Source organism: Colobus angolensis, unplaced genomic scaffold, assembly GCF_000951035.1.
Source record: "Colobus angolensis palliatus isolate OR3802 unplaced genomic scaffold, Cang.pa_1.0 Scaffold493, whole genome shotgun sequence".
In the NCBI taxonomy this organism is placed as follows: domain Eukaryota; kingdom Metazoa; phylum Chordata; class Mammalia; order Primates; family Cercopithecidae; genus Colobus; species Colobus angolensis.
In genome coordinates, this window is record NW_012118410.1 from 445,357 (window position 1) to 471,110 (window position 25,754).

Below are 25,754 nucleotides of genomic sequence, written 5' to 3' on the forward strand. Positions count from 1 at the left end.
AAAATTCATTCCAGGATTTATTGAGTGCCTACTGTGTATTGGGTGCCATTCTAGGCTTTGGGATTTTTTTTTTTTTTTTTCTTTTTTTAAGAGCAGAGTCTCACTCTCACCCAGGCTGGAGTGCGGTGGTATGATGTTGGCTCACTGCAGCCTATGCCTTCCAGGTTCCAGCAATTCTTGTTTCTCAGCCTCCCAAGTAGCTGGGACTACAGGTACATGCCACCAGGCCTAGCTTATTTTTTTTTTTTTTTTTTACTTTTTGTAGAGGCAGGGTCTTGCTATGTTGTCCATGCCAATTTCAATGTCCTGGCCTCAAGTGATCCTCCTGCCTCTGCCTCTCAAAGTGCTGGGATTATAGACATGTGCCATTGCACCTGGCCAATACTTGATATTTTAATACATTATAGCCTTAAAAAAAGGAATGTCCATTAAAGAGATAAAATTTTATATAGATGAAGTATCATCTGTAGAAAATATCTGTAAAATATTAAGAATACTATCCAAGTACACTCAAAATCTATCATTGAGACACAACCAGGGTAGAGTAGAGTTTGTCAATTAAAAAAATAACTGTGGCTACAAAGCAACACAAGCTCAAGGGCACAAAGATACATTTCTGTTCCCACTACTCCCACCCATCTGAATCACCCCCAAGAGACCAAATGAACAATTAAAGCTGTACTAAGAACTTAAAATTATATTAGAAATGTCCAAAATTGTTATGTCATTTAATACATTTGTGCCTGTGTAATAAAAATAAATTTGAATACAGTAATATACCATTGAATAGAACATAAATATTAGGGGAGGGGAAAGGTAGTGCTTTGTCAAAATCTTAAATTTTTAACTCTCCTAGTGAGAAAGAATTATAATAATTTCTTGAATATCTGAAACTGTACACCTGGCAAAAATGGCACTGAAAATCAAATTTGATGACAGAATAGCATAAATTCATGGAAACAAAGCCAGAAATTTTTACTCAGTTTACAAGTTAATTTAGAAGTTAGAATTTATACCTAACACCACTGTTATTTAAAACACATGATTTTCATTTTGTGTATTAATACGTGTTAAGAATAAGTTTTATGACTTAGGCATCTGTGTGCACCAATGATACTGGTCTGTAGTCTCCTTATGATTTTTTTTTCTAGTTTTGTTAAAAGGGTAATGCTTGCCTTATGAAGTGAGTTGCAAAGTGTGCCCTTCTCTACTATTTTTAAGAAGAGTCTAAGTACAACAGGTATTATTTGGTAAAACTCACCAGCAAGATTGCTGAGCCTGGTCTTTTCTTTGTGGGCAACATTTTCATTACAACTTTGATTCTTAAATTACAGAGCTACTTAAGTATTTCATTCACAAGTGGGCTTTGGTACTTCCAAGAAATTTGGAATCTTTCAAGGAAATTCTCCATTTCATCTAAATTGCTGGATTTATTGGCATTGTGGACTTATTTCCTTATCAGTCCCTCTGTATTTCTGTAGAAACTGAAATGATATCCTTTTTCACCTCTACAATGGGTAATCTGTGTCTTTCTTTCTTCACCACTCTAACTATATGTTTATTAATTTTATTGATCTTCACAAAAATCCAGCTTTTAATTGTATCAGTTTTCTTTATTTTTCTGTTATCTATTTCACTGATTTCTGCTCTTTATTATTTCAGTTCTTCAGCTTACTATAGATTTAATCTGCTCTTTTTCTTCTAGTTTCTTGTGGTGAAAGCTGAGGCCACTAGCTTGAAACCTTTCTTGTTTTCTAACACAAAGCTTTTAATGCTATAATGGATAATTCAGCTGCATCCCACAGGACATGGTAAATCTTTCTTTTCAGTTTAAAATACTTTAATTTTCTTTGTTTTCTTCTTTGACTCGTGGGTTATTTAGAAGTATGTTGTTCCCCTTTTCAATATTTATAGATTTTCCGTCTATCTTTATATAACTGATTTCTAATTTAATTGTATAGTAAAATAACATTTTGTATGAGTTTAACCTTTTAAAATTTACTGAGATTGATTTTATGACATTAAATACAGTCTGTCTTGGTGATGTTCTGTGTATAGCTGAAAAGAATGTGTACTCAGCTGGTGGGTGAAACACTCTGATATCTACTTTGTTGATATTAATATAGTCGTTTCGGCTTCCTTTTGATTACTGCTAATATGACTTTTTCCATCTATCTTTTTTTCCAACATATCTGTATCTTTAAAAGTGGGTTTCTTACAGACAGTATGTGGTTAGATTTTGCTTTTTTATCCAATATGATAATCGCTATCTTTTAATGGGGTGTTTAAACTATTAATCTGATTATTGGCATAGCTGCATTTAAATCTACCATCTTGCTGTTTGTTCACTGTTGCTTCCGTCTATTCTTTGTTCCCTTCTACCTTCCTCTGGATTGAATATTTTTAAATTCTCATTTTATTTCATATTTAGCTTAACTTTCTGAGTTGCTGCTGTCATTGCTTTGGTATTTCCTTTAGGATTTATAATACATATCTTTATCATAGTCTACTGTCACATAATATTATGCTACTTTATGTATAAAATAATAATCCATTAACGGTCCTCTGTCTTCTGACCATTGTGCTATTATTGTCTGTTTGTTACCTCTATGTATGTCAAAAATCCTACAATACACTTTTATTATATTTGGCTTGGATAATTAATGATCTCTTAGATATAAAAAATGAGAAAGTTTTTATATCTACCACATATTTGCCATGTCTGGAGTCTTTCATTCTTTTGAATAGATCCAAATTTCCATCTCATAACTTTTTCTAGTTGAGGTCTGCAAGTGATTATTTTTTTCAGTTTTAATGCCTATAAAAGTCTTTATTTTGCCTTTATTTTTGAAAAAAAAAATTCACCAGGTATAAAATTCTAGGTTGACAAATTTTTCTTTCAGTACTGTGAAGGTGGTGTTCCACTGTGTTCTGGCTTACATTCTACCTAAGAAACCAAAATTTGCTGTTTTTTTTTTTTCTTTGTTTTTTACACGGAGTCTTGCTCTGTCGCCCAGGCTGGAGTGCAGTGGCGCAATCTCAGTTCATTGCGAGCTCCACCTCCCAGGTTACGACATTCTCCTGCCTCAGCCTCCCAAGTAGCTGGGGCTACAGGGGCCCGCCACCACACCCAGCTAATTTTTTGTATTTTTCAGTACAGACAGAGTTTCACCGTGTTAGCCAGGATGGTCTCGATCTCCCGACCTAATGATCCACCCGCCTTGGCCTCCCAAAGTGCTGGGATTACAGGTGGGGGCCACCGCACCCGGCCTCTGCTCCCCTGTATTTAATTTAGCTTTTAAAGTTCCTCTAATTGTGCCTACGATTTTCTCTATTACTAGTTTCCAGGAATTGAAAATTGTGCTTTTATGTAGTTTGTTTTGTGTTTCTTCTGCCTACAGTTCATTGAATTCTTAGAATCTCTGAGTATATAGTTTTCATCAACTTTGAAACTTTTGGTCACTGCTTCTTCAAACATACTTTCTCTCCACTCTCCTCCTAGGATTCAAAATATACATATTAGTCTGCTTGAAGTTGTACCACAGTTCACTAACGATCTGTTCTTTTTTCCTCCATTCTTTCATATCAAGTAGTTTCTACTGCTATTTCTTCAAGCTTATTAATCCTTTGGTAGTACCATTCATAGTATTTTTCACCTTATTTTATTTTTCATCTGTAAAAAATCCACTTGTGTGATTTTTGCCTTCCATGTCTTTTTTCAACATGTTCATGCTTTCATCTACTTTCTTAAGCATATGGAGTCCATTTAATAATACTTGTTTTAATATCCTTGATGTCAATTGTATCATCTTTGTCATTTCTGAGTGTTTCTATTTTCATTTTCTTCTCATTATGGGTCGTATATTCTGGCTTTTTGCATACTTCATATATCTCTATTTGGATGCTGGACATTGTACAATTTATATTGGGCTACTATTCATATTCTTCTAAATGTTTTTGGGTGTTTTTCCTAGGATGTAGTTATGTACTTAAAAACTGTTTAGTCCTTTCAGTCCTTTCAAAGTTTGCTTTAAAGATTCGTTAGGATGAACTAAGCCAGCCCTTATTAGTGTAGGGCTAGTTTAGTTCTACCACTGAAACAACAGCTTTCTGAATACCCTTTCTCATACCCTGTGTATTACAAAGTTTCTCTACTCTGTTGGGAATGTGAACTATTCCCAGTCCTATTTGTGCTACAGAGATGGTTCTACTGTTTCCTTTCCGGTGGATCTCATCCAAGCCTTATATCCATGCAATAGTCAGTATTCAACTGAAGACTCAGGACATGGGTCCTCTTGTAGACTTCTATAACTCTCTTTCTAAGCTCTTTGCTCTCTAATTCCTTGCCTTCTAAGCTGCAGATGTCTTAGTTTCCCCAATTTCCCAACTCTGACTTTTCAACTTAGGGAGACTTCTCAGCTTCCACCTAGGTTCCCTCTTCATGTTCTAAGAACTGGAAGATCTCTTCAGGCCATTAGCTAAAGCAATGGAGGGGTTTACCTTCTTTGTTTCTCCTCTCTAAATAATCCTGTTCTGCATGACCTGCTGTCTAACTGCTGAAAACTGTTGTTTCATATATCCTGCCCAGTTTCTTTGTTTAAAGCAAGAAGGTAAACTAGTCCCTGTGACTCCATAATGGCTCAAGCCAAGATCACTATTTAAAATAATAAGCAAAACCAAAATATTCAGTTTTTAAAATCTGCTTTCATCTATGGACCACAATTACAGATCACAACTACACCGAAATGTAGGAACTCTTTATTCAAAACATGCTTGTTTAATTTGAAGATTTTGACTAGTGAGCAGCAAAAAGCATACAGTCATAAAAACAAAGGGAATTCCCTTTCAGTCATGCCTACAAAGATAATGTACAAACATGTGCAAAGTAGTCAAATGTTGCTATAATTACTCAATGTGCTCTGATGTTTCAGTAACTGAACATATCAATATGATTATTATTAAGATTATGATGTATTTTATCTTAACCACTTACACATTTCCTAGATATAGCTGTATTCACTGAACTGGAAACCATGAACACTCTTGATGTCTAAATTATGGCCACCAGACATGGCACTGAAATAAGTTATAGTTGCATGGAAAAATACCTTATTCTAAATTTGATTCAGAAATATACAGATAAGTAGAGAGGAGGTACACTGACCAAAGTTAGGATAATGTGAAAAGCAACTGTAACTTCAGTGGACTGAAGTACATCAAATATGTTTAAGTTGTTGAGCACATAGTGAAACTAAAACTAAGAATAAATTGGTCATCATGGAAACTATTATAGAACAACCCCTTAAGATGAATATTAAAATAAAGGGAAAGAATCACATATTTATCCTGTCTTTGCTATACGAACTGTCCTATTATATAAACGAATAGCAGATAAGAGAAAGGTTCTCTTTACTGAAGTGACCTACATAATAAGTAGAGAAGGAAAGACAGAATTCGAATGTCTCCTATTTTGCAACTACTATACAGTAACAGATCTCGGCCTTAACCACCACTGGCTTCCAACATCTGAAATAGACACTAAGGTTCCACTAGCTAAATGAGTATCAGTATCATCTATGAAGTAGTCTTGCCAAAAATGAAAAATAAACCTGCATTTGATCAAGCCTCAGTAAATTATCCAATTTACAGGAAATCTGAGGGCAAAAAAAGAAAAAAAATGTTAAAGACAATGGGGATGCAGCCAGAAAAAGCCAGCATCTGGAAGATTCTATCTTCAATAAATAAATGCCAAAAAAGGAGAGGTAAGGTAAGGAAGGGAAGCGAGGAGCAAGAGGAGAGAAAAGACATATCTATCAATCACAATTAATCCTTACTGGTTCTTAAAGTTAGAGGATTATAAATGTCTATAGTATACTATCATTCGTACAAAAGAAAAAATAGAATGCTTGTAAATGCACACAGTCTCTCTGGAAAAACATGAGAGAAACTGGTAACATGGTACCTGTATGGAAACTAGATAACCAAATGGCAGGTGGGAAAAAGATTTTTGTATCTTTTGAATTGTGTGAACATATTATCTATTGTACAAAATAAATTGTGTGCTATTGCAATTACAAAGCTTGCCTAAACTAAAATAACCAATTAAGTTTTTAGAGAAACTGCTTTATATTAGAGAAATGACCATAGCTTTTACTAGCAAAAATAGTATTACCTCATCATATGTGTATCTGTAGTCAGCTTTCTTTGATTTGAGGTCCCATAAAACTACTGTTCCAGATTCAAAGCCAATCAAAAGCTGTGATAAAAGAAAAAGGCACATTACCTAGGAATGATATCAATTATAAAACATTTATTTGCTGACAATGAAAATAACTACAATCATTCACATGCGTTGAGTATAAATGTATGATATAAACAAATATCTGTACTGCTAATTAGTAATCACACAAATGACAAATGAGAACACTGCATGGCATATTTATATGTCTTTGATGATCAGGGACTCAACATACAACTGACTTTTGAAAACAAAAACAGTACCATTTTGAAGTCTTTTCAAAACTTCTGTATGTATTTTCAAGTTTACAAACTTTTCAAATTCTACACACTATGAGGCAATCTCATCTACTCCATCTATATATCGATTAGTTCCAAATCATATCCAGCCTACATCCCTCTGGTGAGATTCAGACACATAATTCCAGTGGCCACATCTCCACTTATCTACATAAAAGCCTCAAAGTAAATGCGCCCCAAATAGAATTAATTATATTCTTCTCTACTCTGCTTCTCTGGAATTCACTGTTGCAGTGTCTCTCACTATTCCTTATCATGTCTATTCAGTGGCACTGGTTAGAAACCTAGAGGTCATTCGTAACTCTGGTCTCTCCTCCAACAGGTAAAATCACCATGTAAATTTAAATTACAGTCTATTATCTAATTTACTTCTCTTCATTTCTAGTGCCTCTTCCCTGGTTCAAGACACAAAGATTCCTTTTCGGGTCTCCTTGACTCCAGTCTTGCTCCTATTTTAACCCATTTCATATTGTAGCTAGAGTAATGGTTCTAGAATACAAACCGAATGGGGTAATGTATGCTTCTGTTTAAAACTTTTATATGCCACACCATTATTTTTAGGATAAACTGCAAATTCAGTAATATGATCTACAAGATCCATCATGGCTTGACCTCTGTTTACCTCTCCAGTTCCATCCCTTTCCACACCACGGCCACTCGATACATTATAGTATATTCTTAAGTTCATACTCTCTCTTACCTTTGAGCCTTTGTACATGCTGCCTCACTACCTGGGCCACTCCATTTGAATGTCATCCTTTTTGCCTGACTAGTCCTACTCATCTTTCAGGTGTTACTTTAGTGATCATTTCCTCTGGGAAGCCTTCCATGACCTACCTTTCTATGTGCTCCAATAACACTTATTTATTTATTTTTTTTAAATCTGAAGGATCACCACACAATATAATAATGGACTTTTCCTTATCTGAATTATTGTACAGTCTGTAAAACTGGTATATCTGGGCAAAGATTAGTTTTTATCTTGTTTACCACAATACCTCTAACATAACACACAGGGCCAGATATGTTATAAATACTTATTATGAATGCATCTATTTCAGAATGGAATGCATATTCCTGCCTCACAAACAACATACACTGCCCATAGAACCTGTGTTGCCCCCAGACCCCACCTCAGTATTTTCCAAATCTTAGTATGAGATTTCCTCTGCTTAAAACCTCCCCCCCCTTCATTCAATAAGCAATCCTCTACTAATATTTTAAGTCTAAATTCAGTGTTGCTTCCTGGTTAAGTCTACCCAGTTCCTGTAGAGAAATTAAGATGCTCCTTTTCTTAACCTAGTACCATGCATTTTCATCTATATGTCTCTAATATCTAATACACTTCCTAATACATAGTAGACACACAATAAATATTTGTTTAATAATTAGAAAAATGATTAGTCTATATCTGTTTGGGTAATCTGGGGATATAAACAAAATTTGGGCAGAACCAGTAATTTTAATAGGACAAATTTAGAAGATTTAAGAGTACAGGGGCAGCTGGAAGGGCTAGCTATCAAAACTAACAAAATAAGGTTTCCTACTTTAGTACAGAATACAGTCAATTTTTCTGACCTTATCTCTTCTTTCCTAGGTAATCTGAGATACACCTAGGCAACTGAGATACACCTTTTGGAAAAAATGGTATTTGTTTCCTCTTTCTTTTCCCATTCTTTTCAAATATTTTGGACATGTGATACAGAATTTGAGAAAAGAGAAACTTCAGGAATAAGGAAAGAGAAGAAAAAGAATAAAATGTAAGGGTTGATGTACCCTGTAAACAGCACTGCACTGCTTAGGACCTTATAAGTAACCTGAGTTCTAGTATTAAATCTGCCACTTAATAGCCATATAACTTTAGGGAAATAATTTTATCTATCCAGACCTTAATAACTTAAGAGGGTTAAACTTTAACCTCTCTAGCCAGCTCTAGTATTCTAAGGATATTAGAAATATATGACAACAGGTTAGAGTTTTATGCCCATAATCTTCTAGATTTTCAATTCCTTTCCCTACAAAAGCAAGATAATAATAAATATTTAAAAACAGAAAACTAAAGATAGAGTACTTAATTAAACTTGGAAAATTCTTCAATGCTTATTCCTACTGGAATCTTTTATAACCCAGAGATGTTAATGAGCTTATATACTAATGACTAATTCCTGTCTAATTTTTCTCTTTGAAAAAGCATTAGTGTGTATGTGGAATATGAATACATTTTTCTACAACATACATAACCAATCTACATCCAGAAAGAAAGCTTAGCATAACAGAGAGTACTCCTGGGCTGAAATTAAAGAAACCGCTCTTCAAATCTCAGATCCGCCAAAGTCTAGCTCTGGAGCTATGGAACACATAATGTCACCAAGTCTCTGCTTTATCATTTGTAAAGTAAGGGAAATTTCTAATTTACAATTTGTTGAAAAGATAAAATGAAATAGTGTATATAAAGTGGCCAGCACAGTGCCTGACACATAGAATTAAATAAATGGTGGCTATTCCTATCATAAGTCTAACCTATCTAATGTCTAACCTTCCTCGGCCAAGACCTTTACTTAATGTGGCAGTATCCACCTGTAAAGTTAGCACTGAAGGAACCTGCCCTATCACCTTACATCATTGTTCAATGACAAAATGTCTAGGAGTTCTTTGCAAACAGGAAAGAGTCTACAAAAAATCAAAGTTTAGATAATACAGTTTATTCTAGCACCCTAATATTTTTAAAATTTTATATATATAACTTATTTACTCCATCCTCATTATTTATAGAATGAATTATATATATAATTCATATAATTATATACTGAGTAGTTGGTATTTTTATTGTAAGTTAGATGCTAGGGAAAATAGAAACCTGTATAAATATCACCTTTGTGCTCAAGGAGTCTTTCAAATTCAGGGGAGCTAAGATATGCACATATTTCTAATACAAAGCATTATGTGATAAATAACATAAAATTTCATAACTAAAGTACTAATCAATGTGAAAGAAAGAAAAAGCATTTTCTGTCAGGATTATCAGGGAAGAAATCATAAAAGAAAAATATTCAATCTGGGCCTTAAAGAATGGGTAGGAATTCAGCAGAGAGATGGAAAGAGAATTCCAAACAGAAAGACTCACATAAACAAAGGTATGGAAACATCAAAGAGCAGTTCATAACTGAAAATATAACTATTTGCTTCAGCACAACGTTCAGGTAAAGATATCCCAAAAAATAAGGAAATGCAGGGCTATATTTCAAGAAAAACTGATTTTACTTGTTAGACACTACAGACCCACTGAAAGCTTTGAAACAGTAGAACATTAAGATTAAAATGGCACTCTAAGCCAGGCACAGTGGCTTCTGCTTGTAATCCCAGCAGTTTGGGAGGTCAAGGCAGGAGGATCACTTGAGCCCAGGTGTTCAAGACCGCCTTGGGCAACATAGTAAAACTTTTAGGAAATGAAAAGAAAAAAAAGAAAGCAAAGGAAAAGCAAAAGACACAGGAAGAATTACAACGACTTGATGTCCAATTCAAGGAGGAAAGGAAGTTTTGAATTTTCCTACCATGACTCCCATTCAAAAGCTTGGCTTTTAAATAAGTATCTCGTATAAAAAGAAAATTAAATAAGGATCTAAGTTACTTCATACTTGCTTTATGTAAAGTTTCTTTCAAAGCATACAATGCTATAATTATGACCTAACTCCAAACAGTCTAATTATCCTTTTGTTTACCCAATGGCAAACTAAGAGAACAGTGTTAAACAGTGTATCAGCTCAACCTCTCCCACAATTGAGGAAATGAAAAACCTGATTAAACTCCTGCACAAAATTCAGAAGTTTCACTTCACTGATTTCTGATAGCAATAAACTTCCTGGTATTTACTTACCTTAAGATCATAAAATTATGTAGGTAGAAAAATATCATTATTAAATAGAACTACCTGAAAGATTGGTTTGAAATAGAAAATAAATATTCATCCAAAAATATTTATTATTTTAAATGACTTAAATAACCTAAATTAACAATAGCTAGATACTGATTATATGAAACTGGTTTCAGAGTATTAAAAATTAAATAACATTTAAAAAACTCTACATTACTAATTGGAACTATTTATGACAAAAAAATTTTAGGGGAGATGAGATATCAAGACAACTATAACATAAGGCAATCTGATTAGTGCTACAAAAATTGTATAACCAGTGTTCAAAGGAATCCAAAACCAAAAGAAAACTTTTTATCAGGATTAACAGAAAATCAGGGAAAACAGTCTGAATAAGACAAATATAAACAAATAACCTGTAATTATAAGCATTAAGTTTGACTTATGTTTTAAGGTTTTTTTGTCCTTTAAAATTGTAAATGATTCTAATTCTTTCATTTGTTCTTCATAACTAATAAGCATTAAATGTATATGATATGCAACCTTCAATGGCAATCTCAATTTGTAACAAATGTGATCCTGAAATAGTATGTTTATTGAAAAATACAAAAATTTGTGCATTTAAATAATACATAATTTTTTTTACAAAAAAATTCTACCTTTCCCTCGTCCATTGGATTATCACTTATATGGACCACAGGTCCTGGGTGAGATTTAGATGACCTAAAAAAGAAAAAGTTAGTAAGATTTTCCCTTCAATTAAAAACTTTTATATGGCTACATACTTCATTCCAATAAAAATAAATAGAAAATAAGTTATATTTATAAGGAAAGAAAGGATTTCAACAAGTGATAAGTAATAGGCATATAGTTCTTAATATGGATCAAAACAGGAATCAGGGAAGAAGTAGTGACTCATATAAATAAGCAAAATTCACAACTAAGTATACTTCCTGCATAGGAAAGAATCTTCAATTTGGTCAAAGATTTGAGTACAGGAAATCTATTGTCAAGGTAGAATTCTCAAAATTACTATTTTTGAATAATGCAGCACCTATCTTATTTTACTCAATTCTAGCCTCCAATTTAGGTATCCCATTTAGTTCCAATAGAAATAGAAAAACATTCTATTAAAAAAAAACAAAAAAAAAACAAAAAAACGCAAAGTAATGCCACCTCTATCTGCTTAGAGAAAAAGAAGTTCTACAAATAAGAATATGGTTGAACTGATGCGTATAGAGTAAAAATAAGCATACCCCTAACTCAGAAACTCCCTAGTTTGACAGATCACTCCATTTCATGAGAGCCATCTGTCACACTATACAGATACCTGCACTAGGCCTACCCACTAGATGGCATGATCAATTCAAAGAACAGACCATGAAAACCCACACTACCAAAGGACTGATATGTGACAATAACATTCTCGCTACAGGAAGAAAAATCAGGATTAATACACTATTACAGCTATGCCAACACATGACTTAAGAGCTATGTCACAGAATTATTCTTATCTCAAAAAGATGTAAATACTGTGGAATGCAACAATACAAGACTATTTGCTTAAAAACAAAAAGAAACATTGAAAAGGGTCTTGCCAATATCCTTAAACTTTGATGTTGATATCCCAGAAATATAAGAAAAAACTTGTAGAAAGACACAAGATACAAAAAATTTAAGACTGAAGGGTTAGCACTAAACATCCTTAGGGCCCTATAGTTTAACCTAGTTTTTGTTACCAATATTAGTAAATGAAAACAAGTATCATTTATCAAATTTATCAAAAATTAAGTAAAAATTTAACAAAATTAAGTAAAATCAAACAAAATTAATTTCTATTATATTAATTTTAGCAAACATTTGATGATTTTAAAACGTATCAAGCAGTAGTTTAAACCGGTGTTTTCCAAACATTGGTGGCAACTCATTTGTGGGTCATGACCATCATTTGAAAGAAAAATCATTAGAAGACAAAAGAACAGAAAAAATTAGAGTGCTTTTCATTAGTAGGAATGACTGTTTATATTTAGTGTTACAGTGTACACAAATGTAAATATATGCATATGTAATGTGCATATATCTCTATATACATATGCATAATTTAAATTTACAAATTGCCACATCAAAAGAACACTCACAAAAAACTAATAAATCTGTACTTAATATTAAGAACATCTATCACATACTTAATTCCATACAGATTTACTGATTGGCTATGATACAATGCTATTGTCATACATAGAACTGATGCTTTCGCATACAAAATATTCGCTCAAACTCACAGTTCAATGGCTTTATTCCACATAATGACGTAGCCTGAGAGTGTGAAGGACTCCACATTGACAATATGTATATTACCTCGTTCAGTGCCCACATAGAGCCACTTACTCTGGAAAGGCAGATGGCAAAATGTAACCCTGCAAGAGAAAAATATATTCAAAAAAGAAATTTCAAAAATGGTAAATTTTACTGATTGCATTAGAGTGTTGATTATGATATATAATTCAGGAACAGCAAAACTGGTACATAACCATCAGATGTATCTATTCATTGTGACTAATATGTAATTATGCTAATTCAGCTTATAAATCAAACATAAGGCCCTACAGTAAATAAACAGCATGGCATGATAGAAGGTGAGTTTTGAAGTTAGAATGTATTTCAAAGCTGGCTGTCCTCCACTAACTGTGTAATCCTGGACATATCACAAATTTAACCTTTAGACCATAAGCTATGATTTCAACATCCACATCACCCTTGAGTACTACTGTGTTTCTCAGGCATTACTAAGCACTCATCCATCTCAGTACCTGTGCTTACTACTCCTTCCAGGCAAGATGCACCTCCCTGATTCTTTCCTTCTCTTCAAAGATTCAATTCAAATACCACTTGCATTTAAACTGATGAGATACTTTTGTATCTCTATCTGGCTTGCCTTATATGATTGTCAAGGTCCATCTTTCTCATTAATTTGTGGGCCTCTTGAAGGACAGAGACCCCCTGTACTCAGCCTTAGACAATGTTACTGAAATATATTTGAACTATTTCTTCCTATGTTCTGATGATATGGCAGGCCTTCACTAACAAATTACAATAATTTGCATGCATTTGCTAAACTTTATCATTCTGACAACTGCAGACAGCTTTTATATTGGCTCATTTAATTTCAAGGTAAATAATGAATATTATCTTGTCCTGTTTTTTTTCTCTTATCGTTTTCGTAGCACTTAGTTTTACAAATTGCCACATCAAAAGAACACTCACAAAAAACTAATAAATCTGTACTTAATATTAAAAAAAAAAAGTTAAAAAAAAAAGGTATCTGGTGAAAATCTATAATGCTTTTTTTTTTCCTACAGATCCCCCCACCATTTTGAATCTTAGAATAGACTTTACAATTTAAAGGAATAGCACTTAAAACAACACAAATGATAATAATGACTGCCAGACTGCCAATACTAGCACTAGGCACTTGGCAAAGCATACAGACTATTTTCTATTTCCATTAACACACAATTTTATTACAGAGAATTTTGAAGACGGTAACACTTATCAAATAAATATACATGCAAGTCATTCTCATTCTTTCTTAGAGGTAATGTTCAGTTAGATAATTACTTAAGCTTCATCTATTTGTAATTTCTGTTGAGTGTTTTATAACGTTCTCTTTCTAAAGAATTCATGTAAATTTAACCAAGTATAGACATGTCTAGTGAATAAACAAAATCATTTGATAGTACTTTGTTACTCCACAGGGCTCACTTTCTCAATATTAACTACCGTCCTAAGACTTTTTTTCTCAGTCAACTATAAAACTAACTTACATTACTGAGATATTTTAAGCATCATTATGTTTTCCAGAAGTGAGAAGAACAAAATATTTAGTATTTAATATGTTAACAAGAAACTTAAACGTTCACTTAACTAGTTTGGCACCAATACTTTAATAAGATCTCTAGAATGACTCATTTTTTAAAAAACTATATAAATCATGGGAGTATATTTGTACAAAGCACCACCAAACTTAAAAATTACTCTGCTCTATAACTACCAGCATCATTTAAGTAAAATGAGAAAAATTTAATGTTTTTTAAATCACAATGAACTCAAGAATTTCTTAACTGGCAAACTGTCATGGCTCTGAACATGTAGGAACAGGAAGAGTGAAAAAACTAAACTTCCAGTTGCAACCAAACAATATAATACCATGCCAGTGATATTAGAATCTTTACCTTATGGAGGGTTTAAATGACAAATTAAAGGATATGAAAGATTTTATATAATAATAAATAAATTATATTGATTACTTAAAAGGAGCAATGTGTTAGAGCACTTAAAACTACGTGTTATGTGTGTGCATGTTTGCACACAGAGACGGACAGACAGCTATTGTTACTTAATAGTTTTAAGAAAATTATCCACAATAGATTTTTTTTTTTTTTAAGGAAACGTGTGAGTCACATGAAACAGAAATCTAACATTTTTTAGTAAAAGTAAACAATGAAACAAATGGCATTGAAGAGCTTTGGGACAAACAGATTTCAAACGTAGAAGATTTCAGATTACATCCTCCTTCCACACTGACTCTAGGATCGATCGTGTGGCTTGCATTGGCCAATGAATTATTAGCAGTTGTGCCACAGGCACAGTTTGAAAAGTACTTGCAAGGAAGAGGGGCTTGGTCTCTTTTTTAATGCTTTCACAACCCAAGTGCCATGTGATAAAGCCCAGACTAGCCTGTTGGAGACCTTGACCTGGCCCACAGCCAGAACCAACCACCAGACATACAAGTAAGGCAAGCTAGATCATCCAACCTGGTCGTGCAGCTGGATAACTACAGTTGTGTAAGTGACTTCAGGGGAAGACCACTCCTGCTGAGCCAGACCCTGGTTGCTGACCCACAGAACTATGAGTAAACAAAGTGGCTATTATTTTAGCCTCTAAGTTTGGGGATGTTCTCTTATGCGGAAATAGAAAATTGGCCTATTACTAACAAAATAAACTCAACTAAAATAAAGAAAAGCTATAAAAACATACAGGAAAACAAATTCTTCTAGAGTTAAGAGGACCCCAGCAAAACTTTTCAGGAATACAAACAGTGTATGTTTTATGAAGCTGAAATACTGCCTTGGATCAAAATCAACTCTTCACTTTTCTCAAAGATTAATTTTTAATTTTATGGTGATATAGATCATTAATGATAATAAACAAATAACAATGACCCATATTTTTACTTGTATCTTTTACTAATATCAGGAGACCAAGTTAAGGTTTTTAGTGCTGGTGTCTATTAGTAAAACATAAAGTTATACTGAAAATAGTAACATTTAACAATATATACAGTTGAAACCCACATGAAAATCATTAAAACTGAGGAAACACCAATTAGGTTATTTATTTTAATATTACAAGAAACAGCATATTAAATTGAGACTGAAAAGTTACCTTAAAATGGGTAAGCTGAACCAAGCGAAAAGAAAATGATTGAAACAATGTAATAGAAACACACAGATAATGAAGTTGAATCTCCTCATTATGCCACTAAATACAACTTGTAGTCTAAATCTCTATACTGCACTTGACTTAAATATATCTTACACATAGTGTTACTGGGAACATGACAGTTCTGTATTTGCTTAAAGAATTTAAAATATGTATAAATGTTAAGTACTAGGGAGTAACACATACATCCTATTTGCTATAATATTTAGCCATGGCAGAAGCCTATCAAATATTATGTAGTCAAGCACCAAATTTGGAAGATTTTATTATTACCAATTTTGACAGAAGAATATGTACAGCTTCCTAAGTAATGCCGAAATTAACCATTAGATTAACCCAACATAATAGAAAATGTCATCACATTTATATTCTCATCAAATATCACAATGTCTTGCTGAATATTCAAAATGAGTATTCAGTAAGTCTTTATTACTTAATTACTTTATTACTTGCTGAATATTCAAAATGAGTATTCAGTAAGACTAATGAGTATTCAGTAAGTCTTTATTAAATGAGCAAGTGAACTATATAAAATATGAGAACTTATATTAATAAAACAATCAGATATTCCCAGTGTACTCCCTCTCCATCCTCATGGCCTGAGCCTAATTTAAACCATTATCATTGATCATCAAATCCACTCTAAGCTGCCACAAGAGTTACCTTTTTGAAGCAAAGAAAGTTCACATTATCTACTTGAAAGACTCTAATAGCTTCCTCCCTTCTACCATAATGCTTCTTAAACCATATTTAGTGAAACCATATTTAGTGACATTTTGTGGTACCTACATCTGGGAAAAAAGGGTAGAGATACACAGTGTGCAGGATTTGGTCCCCGGTACTCAGCATCCATGTGCACTTCCTCCCATATGCCCTTTTGTACCGCAGATGCTGGAAAACTAAAACATACTTCACCTTACAGCTAAGGTTCTACATGATACTACATTTCTACTAATTGGATGTGCTTGAAATTTGTAGGCAGAAGTGAGGCAGAGACCGTCTTTCTGTTGCTATCTCTGCTGACAAGGATGTTTATGGAGATCTGAATGGTAGAAGACACTTATGGAGCAGCAGCAGTGGGGACCAAACACAGTATTCCACGTCTGCTCATGAGCTTCATGTGGTGAGAGGTGGTAATCATAAAAGCAGCCCTATTTCCTACTCCCTGCATTGCAGCTATGGCAATACATTCTAAAATTCAGTAAGTCTGCACCCTTGTAAATACTATTTTAAACAACTAGGTTGTTGTGTTAAATCCTCTTATGTGTAAAATATCTGCAGTGGTTTCTGTTCCTGCATTGAAACACAGAAAGGAAATAATCTGCAATTTATATGACAGTCTATAGTCCAAAAAATACCTGCTCATAATGTATCTTAAGATGATGTTATTCGATTATTTAAAGTTGAAAAAGGTTGAGAATCTAACTTTTTTATAATTGTACAGAAGGCCTTTCATGGCTGGGCACAGTGGCTCACACCTGCAATTCCAGCACTGTGGGAGGCCAAGGCTGGAGGATCATTTGAGCTTAGGAGTTCAAGATGAGCCCAGGCAATACAGTGAGAACTTGTCTCTACAAGAAATGTATAGCCTGGTTTGGAGATTTGCGCCTGTAGTCCCAGCTACTCAGGACGCTGAGGCAGGAGGATTGCTTGAGCCTGGGAAATTGAGGCTGCAGTGGGCCATGACTGCACCACCTCTCCGTCCTTTAAAAAAAAAAAAAAAAAAAAGCCTTTCATGAAGTAGACCTTTCTTGCCTTTCTGCTCTTGACTACCCACCCAGCATTGTCTAACTACAGTTCCTTAAATATGGGAGATTGCTTCATAACTTTGTGACTCTGAACATAAGGTTAAGTTCCTTTGCTCTTTGTCACCTGGGAATTTCCTAGTAATCCTGAAAATCTGTTCATATTGGCTCTTTTGTAACCTTTCACCTAAAATTCATGAAACAGGATGATGCGTCTTTCTTCCAGTTACCCTTTAAAATTTCACATAGAAAATTTCATTACATTCGTATTATGCTCACCACTGCATTGGAATCTTCCATTTCATCTCCCTTAGTTAATAACAACTTCCATGTCTCTCCACAATTTATCACAGTACTTGCAATGACCAGAAACTTAAACAGGAAATAGGAAAGAAGCAGATATTATTTGGTAATTTTTTTTTTTCTTTTTGAGATGGAGTCTCGCTCTGTTGCCCAGGCTGGAGTGCAGTGGCGCGATTTCGGCTCACTGCAAGCTCCGCCTCCCAGTTCACACCATTCTCCTGCCTCAGCCTCCCGAGTACCCGGGACTACAGGTGCCCGCCACTACACCCAGCTAATTTTTTGTATTTTTTAGCAGAGACGGTGTTTCACTGTGTTAGCCAGGATGGTCTTGATCTCCTGACCTTGTGATCCACCCGCCTTGGCCTCCCAGAGTGCTGGGATTACAGGCATGAGCCACTGCACCCAGCCTGGTAATCTTCTTAATTGTACCTTATACTCTCCTGCTATGAAATAAAAATTTAAATATGCATTAATAAACGTATATTTTTAAAAAACATTAAAAATGTTTATTAAAATGTTTTTTGAAATATATTTTTAAAAACAGCAGTCAAGAGAAAGCAATTTATAAATCTCTTCCAAGGATTTATGTGTAGTCCCATATATCTTTTTTGAGAAACTGTCATAGCTACTTTATAAAAATACCGATATCTATGTTACCCAGAAGTATAATATTAATGTTTCACAATATAAGCTTTAGAGATCTTTGAATGTTGTTTTACATTTGTACTGATTTACTATATTCCTTATTAATTATATCTTAATTTTTATAAAATAATTTAAAACTTTTAGAAATATATCCAAATAAATCACAATATTAACATTTCTTGTGAAATGAGACCTTAGCATAACAATATTAATAACTATCAAAATAACTATCAACTTAATATCAAGTGAAACAGTGAATATCAAACAGGAAAATCATTATATATTAACTAAAGAAATAACAACAAATGAAATAACTGTTCCCTGCTGTATAAGGGATTTCTTAAAGATCTGTTCGTAATTATCTTGGGGAATGTAAGATGCCAGGGCATTTTTATATAACAAATGCTAGGAAAAACTGAAATAAACTGGTATTCATCAGTGCACTGTTAAACTGCACTTTTCAACGAAAAAAATCACATTATCTTTCTTTTTTCACTTTCATATGAAATTATCCCTCGATTGTACTTTACTGGATAGGAGTACTCAAAATGTCTTACAGTCTATGGCTTATGTTTTATTATTTAAAGTTTCTCTCTCCACACACATACATATATACACACATTAACCTATTTGTACATATATGTAAACTTAATATCTTAAATAATTTTTGTCTTATTTTATTGTTTGCCTCTCCCTCTGCCAAAATTTACTCTCTCCATAAGTTTTATTAACAGCCTGGAACATACATTTCCACATTTTCATTTTCATAAAAAACACAAACATGATGAGAAATTCTGAGTGGGAAGAAAGCTATTTTTAAAAAGGAAGATGCATAAATTTTTCTGAATCTTGTGATCCTCCAGCATTGGACTCCCACAATGCTGGGATTGCAGGTGTGAGCCACTGTTAGGTTTTATCTTGTTCTTGTTCTTATCCATCAGTACCTGGTAGGTGAGGTTCATCTTCTAACTGTTGTAAGCATACTGCACAGAAGTTTCATATTTTAATACAAAAATTACATCTCCCTTATTACATAGCTCACGCTTTGCATATACTGCTAAGCACTCCTTGCCAAGGTCTTACACATACTCCTTACATCATTTTCTTCTATGTTTTAATTTTAGCTTTTCTGTAGATGATTCAGTTAAGTCTTTAACTGGCCTGCAATTTATTTTAATTATGAGGTAGAGGACACTTTTCCCCATTTAGCTAAGAATTGTCACAGTGTCTTTTATTTACTGCATCCTTTCCTTGTCTGCAATCCACCTCATCATATATTAAATGTGTCCTCTCTTGATATACACGTTCCTGAACAATGTATACCGTGTTTTAGCCTGTTTGCCTCCACCTGTAATTAGTAAATTATTTTAATTTCTAGAGCTCTATAAAAATTTGCGATATCAAATAAAGTAAGTCCCACCATCTCTTACTTCTTTTTCAAAACTGTCTTGAATATTCTGGGTCTTTCTTTTTTCCGTATGAATTTTAAAATCAGTTTATTTAATCCCATCAACAATTTAAAAATTTTGATTAGAACACTACTAAATACTAAAAATGATGAATGTATAATATGGACAGAAGTGATCATTTAAAATTTGATTATTCCTTCCTATGAAGTCATTCATCTACATTAGGTATTTTTCCTAATGCTATTTGATTTTATTTTTCAAAATAATTTTAATATTTTCACCATATAGACATTATACATTTTTTGTATAGTCTGTACATTTTTTCCTATTTCCTTCCATTTACCTTCAGGCTTTGTATAATTATGCTTTAAGTGTATCTATTATAAGCAGTTTGACAGCTATATTTTGTGGAGTATCTTTTAATTGCAATCTGCAAATCTCAAAATTTTAAACAAATTTCATACATTTGTAATGATTTTGATTACTGATTAAGTTAACCTTTCTTTCATCTTGTTTAACTGTCCTTTTTATTTCTGTCATTTTATGTCTTTTTCTGACCATTGCTGATTTATTTTCATTTTCTTTTTTGTCCTCTAATGCTCCTAATATTTTCAGTCCTTTTAATGGTTACCCTTACACTTTTAAAGACACATGTTTAACTTTATAGCCAATAATGTCTAAAAGGATGAGGAGGAAAGGGAGTGTCAGGTAAATGCGTTGTTTTTTTTAGTTCTATCAGAGATGATAATGTCATCAGAATATAATTTACAAATGTGTTTTTAAACCTAACAATTATGCCAGGAGTTACCCCTTTCAATGTAGTTATTTTAGTTTCATGAAATTTTCTTCAGTTATGCCTTTGATCATTACTTCTCCTTCCACTGTTAGATTTTCTCTTGCCTTCTCCCCAAAAAAATCCCCCGAAAACCCTGTAATTCTGAGGCTGAAATCTCTATCCTTTGTCCTTTGTGTCTATCACTGTCTCTCTCATTATGTTTATTATATCACTGTAAAGCGTTTATTCTTTTTTTATTTTTTATTATACTTTAAGTTCTGGGACACGTGCAGAATGTGCAGGTTTGTTACATAGGTACACACATGCCATGGTGGTTTGTCGCACCCATCAAACCATTACCTACATTAGGTATTTTTCTTAATGCTATCCCTCCCCTAGCCTCCCACCCACCAACAGGCCTCAGTGTGTGATGTTCCCTTCCCTGTGCCCATGCGTTCTCATTGTTTAACTCCCACTTATGAGTGAGAGCATGCGATGTTTGGTTTTCTGTTCCTGTGTTAGTTTGCTGAGAATGATGGCTTCCAGCTTCATCCACGTCCCTGCAAAAGACATAAACTCATCCTTTTTTTATGGCTGCATCGTATTCCATGGTGTATATATGCTGCATTTTCTTTATCCAGTCTATCACTGATGGACATTTGGGTTGGTTCCAAGTCTTTATATTGTGAATAGTGCTGCAATAAACATGCTTGTGCGTGTGTCTTTATAGTAGAATGATTTATAATCCTTTGGGAATATATCCAGTAATGGCATTGCTGGGTCAAATGGTATTTCTGGTTGTAGATTCTTGAGAAATTCTCACACTGTTTTCCACAATGGTTGAACTAATTTACACTCCAACAACAGCGTAAAAGCATTCCTATTTCTCCACAGCCTAACTAGCATCTGTTGTTTCCTGACTTTTTAATGGTCACCATTCTAACTGGCATGAGATGATATCTCATTGTGGTTTTGATTTGTATTTCTCTAATGACCAGTGATGATGAGCTTTTTTTCATATGTTTGTTGGCCACATAAATGTCTTCTTTTGAGAAGTCTCAATTCATATCCTTCACCCACTTTTTGATGGGGTTGTTTGCTTTTTTCTTGTAAATTTGTTTAAGTTCTTTGTAGATTCTGGATATTAGCCCTTTGTCAGATAGGTAGATTGCAAAAGTTTCCTCCCACGTTCTCCCAGCCTGTTCACTCTGATGCTAACTTCCTTGCTCTGCAGAAGCTCTTTAGTGTAATTAGATCTCATTTGTCAATTTTAGCTTTTGTTGCCATTGCTTTTGGTGTTTTAGGCATGAAGTCTTTGCCCATGCCTATGTCCTGAATGGTTTTGAATAGGTTTTCTTCTATGGTTTTTATGGTTTTAGGTCTTACATTGAAGTCTTTAATCCATCTTCAGTTAATTTTTGCATAAGCTAAGGAAGGGGTCCAGTTTCAGTTTTCTGCATATGGCTATCTAGGTTTCTCAACATCATTTATTAAATAGGGAATCCTTTCCCCATTGCTTGTTTTTGTCAGGTTTGTCAAAGATCAGATGGTTGTAGATGTGTGGGGTTGCTTCTGAGGCTTCTGTTCTGTTCCATTGGTCTATATATCTGTTTTGGTACTGGTACCATGCTATTTTGGTTACTGTAGCCTTGTAGAATAGTTTGAAGTCAGGTAGCGTGATACCTCCAACTTTGTTATTTTTGCTTAGGATTGTCTTGGCTATACAGGCTTATTGGTTCCATATAAAATTTAAAGTATTTTCTAATTCTGTGAAGAAAATCAATGGTAGCTTGATGGGGATAGCCCTGAATCTATAAATTACTTTGGGCAGTATGGCCATTTTCACGATGTTGATTCTTTCTATCCACGAGGATGGAATGTTTTACATTCGTTTGTGTCCTCTCTTATTTCCTTGAGCAGTAGTTTGTAGTTCTCCTTGAAGAGGTCCTTCACATCCCTTGTAAGCTGTATTCCTAGGTATTTCATTCTCTTTGTAGCTACTGTGAATGGGAGTTCACTCATGATTTGGCTCTCTGTCTCTATTTGTGTAGGAATGCTTGTGATTGTTGCACAATGATTTTGTATCCTGAGACTTTGTTGAAGTTGCTTATCAACTTAAGGAGATTTTGGGCTAAGATGATGGGGTTTTCCAAATATACAATCATGTTATCTGCAGAGACAATTTGAATTCTTCTCTTTCTATTTGAATACTCTTTAATTCTTTCTCTTGCCTGATTGCCCCAGCCAGAACTTCTAACACTATGTTGAACAGGAGTTGGGACAGAGGGCATCCTTGTCTTGTGCCAGTTTCCAAAGGGAATGCTTTCAGCTTTTGCCCATTCAGTATGATATTGGCTATAGGTTTGTCATAAATAGCAATTATTTTGAGATGCGTTCCATCAATACCTAGTATATTGAGAGTTTTTAGCATGAAGGGTGGTGTATTTTATAAAGGGCCTTCTCTGCATCTATTGAGATAATCATGTGGTTTTTGTCATAGGTTCTGTTTATGTGATGGATTACTTTTACTGATTTGTGTATGTTGAAACAGCCTTGCATCCCAGGGATGAAGCCAATTTGATCGTGGTGGATATGCTTTTTGATGTGCTGCTGGATTCGGTTTGCCAGTATTTTATTGAGGATTTTCACATCAATGTTCATCAGGGATACTGTACTCAAACTTTCTTTTTTTGTTGTGTCTCTGCAAGGTTTTGATATAAGGGTGATGGCTGGCCTCGTAAAATAAGTTAGGAAGGAGTCCCTCTTTTCCTATTGCTTGGAATAGTTTCAGAAGGAAAGGTACCAGCTCCTCTTTGTACTTCTGGTAGGATTCGGCTGTAAATCTGTCTGGTCCTGGGCTTTTCTTTGGTTGGTAGGCTATTAATTACTGCCTCAATTTTAGAACTTGTTATTGGTCTACTCGGGGATTCGACTTCTTCCTGGTTTAGTCTTCAGAGAGTGTATGTGTCCAGGAATTTATCCATTTCTTCTAGATTTTCTACTTTATTTCCATAGAGGTGTTGATAGTATTCTCTGATAGTAGTTTATATTTCTATGGGATCATGGGTGATATCCCCTTTACCATTTTTTATTGTGTCCATTTCATTCTTCTCCTTTTTCTTATTAGTCTGGCTAGTGGTCTACTTTGTTAATCTTTTCAAAAAATCAGCTCCTGGATTCATTGATTTTTGAAGGCTTTTTCATGTCTCTATCTCCTTCAGTTCTACTCCGATCTTAGTTATTTCTTGTCTTCTGCTAGCTTTTGAATTTACTTGCTCTCGCTTTTCTAGTTTTTTAAAGCGTGATGTCTGGGTGTCAATTTTAGATCTTTCCTGCTTTCTCCTTTGGGCATTTAGTGCTATAAATTTCCCTCTAAACACTGATTTAGCTGTGTCCTAGAGATTCTGGTATGTTGTGTCTTTGTCCTCATTGGCTTCAAAGAACTTATTTATTTCTGCTTTAATTTCGTTATTTACTCAGTAGTCATTCAGGAGCAGGTTGTTCAGTTTCCATGTAGTTTTGAAGTTTTGAGTGAGTTTCTTAATCCTGAGTTCTACTTTGATTGCACTGTGGTCTTGGTCTGAGAGACTGTTGTGATTTCCATTTTTTGCATTTGCTGATAAGTGTTTTACTTCCAATTATGTGGTCAACTTTACAATAAGGGAGACGTGGTGCTGAGAGGAATGTATATTCTGTTGATTTGGGGTGGAGAGTTCTGTAGATGTCTATTACGTCTGCTTGATCCAGAGCTGAGTTCAAGTCCTGAATATCCTTGATAATTTTCTGTCTAATATTGACAGTGGGGTGTTAAAATCTCCCACCATTATTGTGTGGGAGTCTAAGTCTCTTTGTAGGTCTCTAAGAACTTGTTTTATGAAACTGGCTGCTCCTGTATTGGGTGCATATGTATTTAGGATAGTTAGATATTTGCATTGATCCCTTTACCATTACGTATGTAATGCTCTTCTTTACACTTTCTGATAAGTTTTTGGCTTAAAGTCTGTTTTATAAGAGACCAGGATTGCAATCCCTGCTTTTTTTATTTTTATTCTTTTACTTTCCATTTGCTTGACAAATATTCTTCCATCCCTTTATTTTGAGCCTATGTGTATCTTTGCACGTGAAATGGGTCTCCTGTTGGGTCTTCACTCTTTATCCAATTTTCTAGTCTGTGACTTTTAATTGGGGCATTTAGCCCATTTACATTTAAGCTTAGTATTGTTATTTGTGAATTTGATCCTGTCATTATGATGTCAGCTAGTTATTTTGCCCATTAGTTAATGCAGTTTCTTCATAGTGTTGTTGGTCTTTATGATTTGTTATGTTTTTGCAGTGGCTGATACTGGTTTTTCCTTTCCATATTTAGTGATTCCTTCAGGAGCTCTTGTAAGGCAGGCCTGGTGGAAACAAAATCTTTCAGCATTTGCTTGTCTCTAAAGGATTTAATTTCTCCTTCACTTATGAAGCTTACTTTGGCTGGATATGAAATTCTGGGTTGAAAATTCTTTTTTTTTTTTTTTCAACAGAACATTTCTTTATTAAATATCATTAGTCAATTTGTACTTCATAGTTTTATATTAATTATATAATTAACATTGCTTTAATCATGTAATTTATTTATTGGATTCTTAAAATATATTTTTCAGTAACACCTTTTACTCTGAAGGCTTATTTATGAAATCAGATATATCATCTGATCATCTTTTTTTTTGGTTTGCTGCAAATATTTTTCTTTCATCTGCTAATTTCATTTCAGCGATGGGGGAAATGTTGCAATTTTTTTTTTTATTATACTTTAAGTTCTGGGGTACATGTGCATAGTGTGCAGGTTTGTTACATATGTATACTTGTGTCATGCTGGTGTGCTGCACTCATCAACTCGTCAGCACCCATCAATTCATCATTTACATCAGGTATAACTCCCAATGCAATCCCTCCCCCCTCCCCTCCTCCCCATGATAGGCCCC

The 25,754-nt window shown here is 34.0% G+C and overlaps 1 protein-coding gene across 3 annotated transcripts in view; it reads right to left on the minus strand.

Annotated features, from left to right (window-relative positions):
- The window catches only part of STXBP5 (syntaxin binding protein 5 (tomosyn)), a 209,368-nt gene that overhangs the window by 128,864 nt on the left and 54,750 nt on the right, over nt 1-25,754 (minus strand). For all 3 annotated transcript variants that reach the window (XM_011959439.1, XM_011959438.1, XM_011959440.1), the window contains exons 5-7: nt 12,691-12,825; nt 11,068-11,131; nt 6,173-6,256 (exon numbers count right to left, since the gene is read on the minus strand). In XM_011959439.1, the coding sequence (XP_011814829.1) occupies nt 6,173-6,256; nt 11,068-11,131; nt 12,691-12,825 (283 nt within the window). The remainder of the gene's footprint in view (nt 1-6,172; nt 6,257-11,067; nt 11,132-12,690; nt 12,826-25,754) is intronic.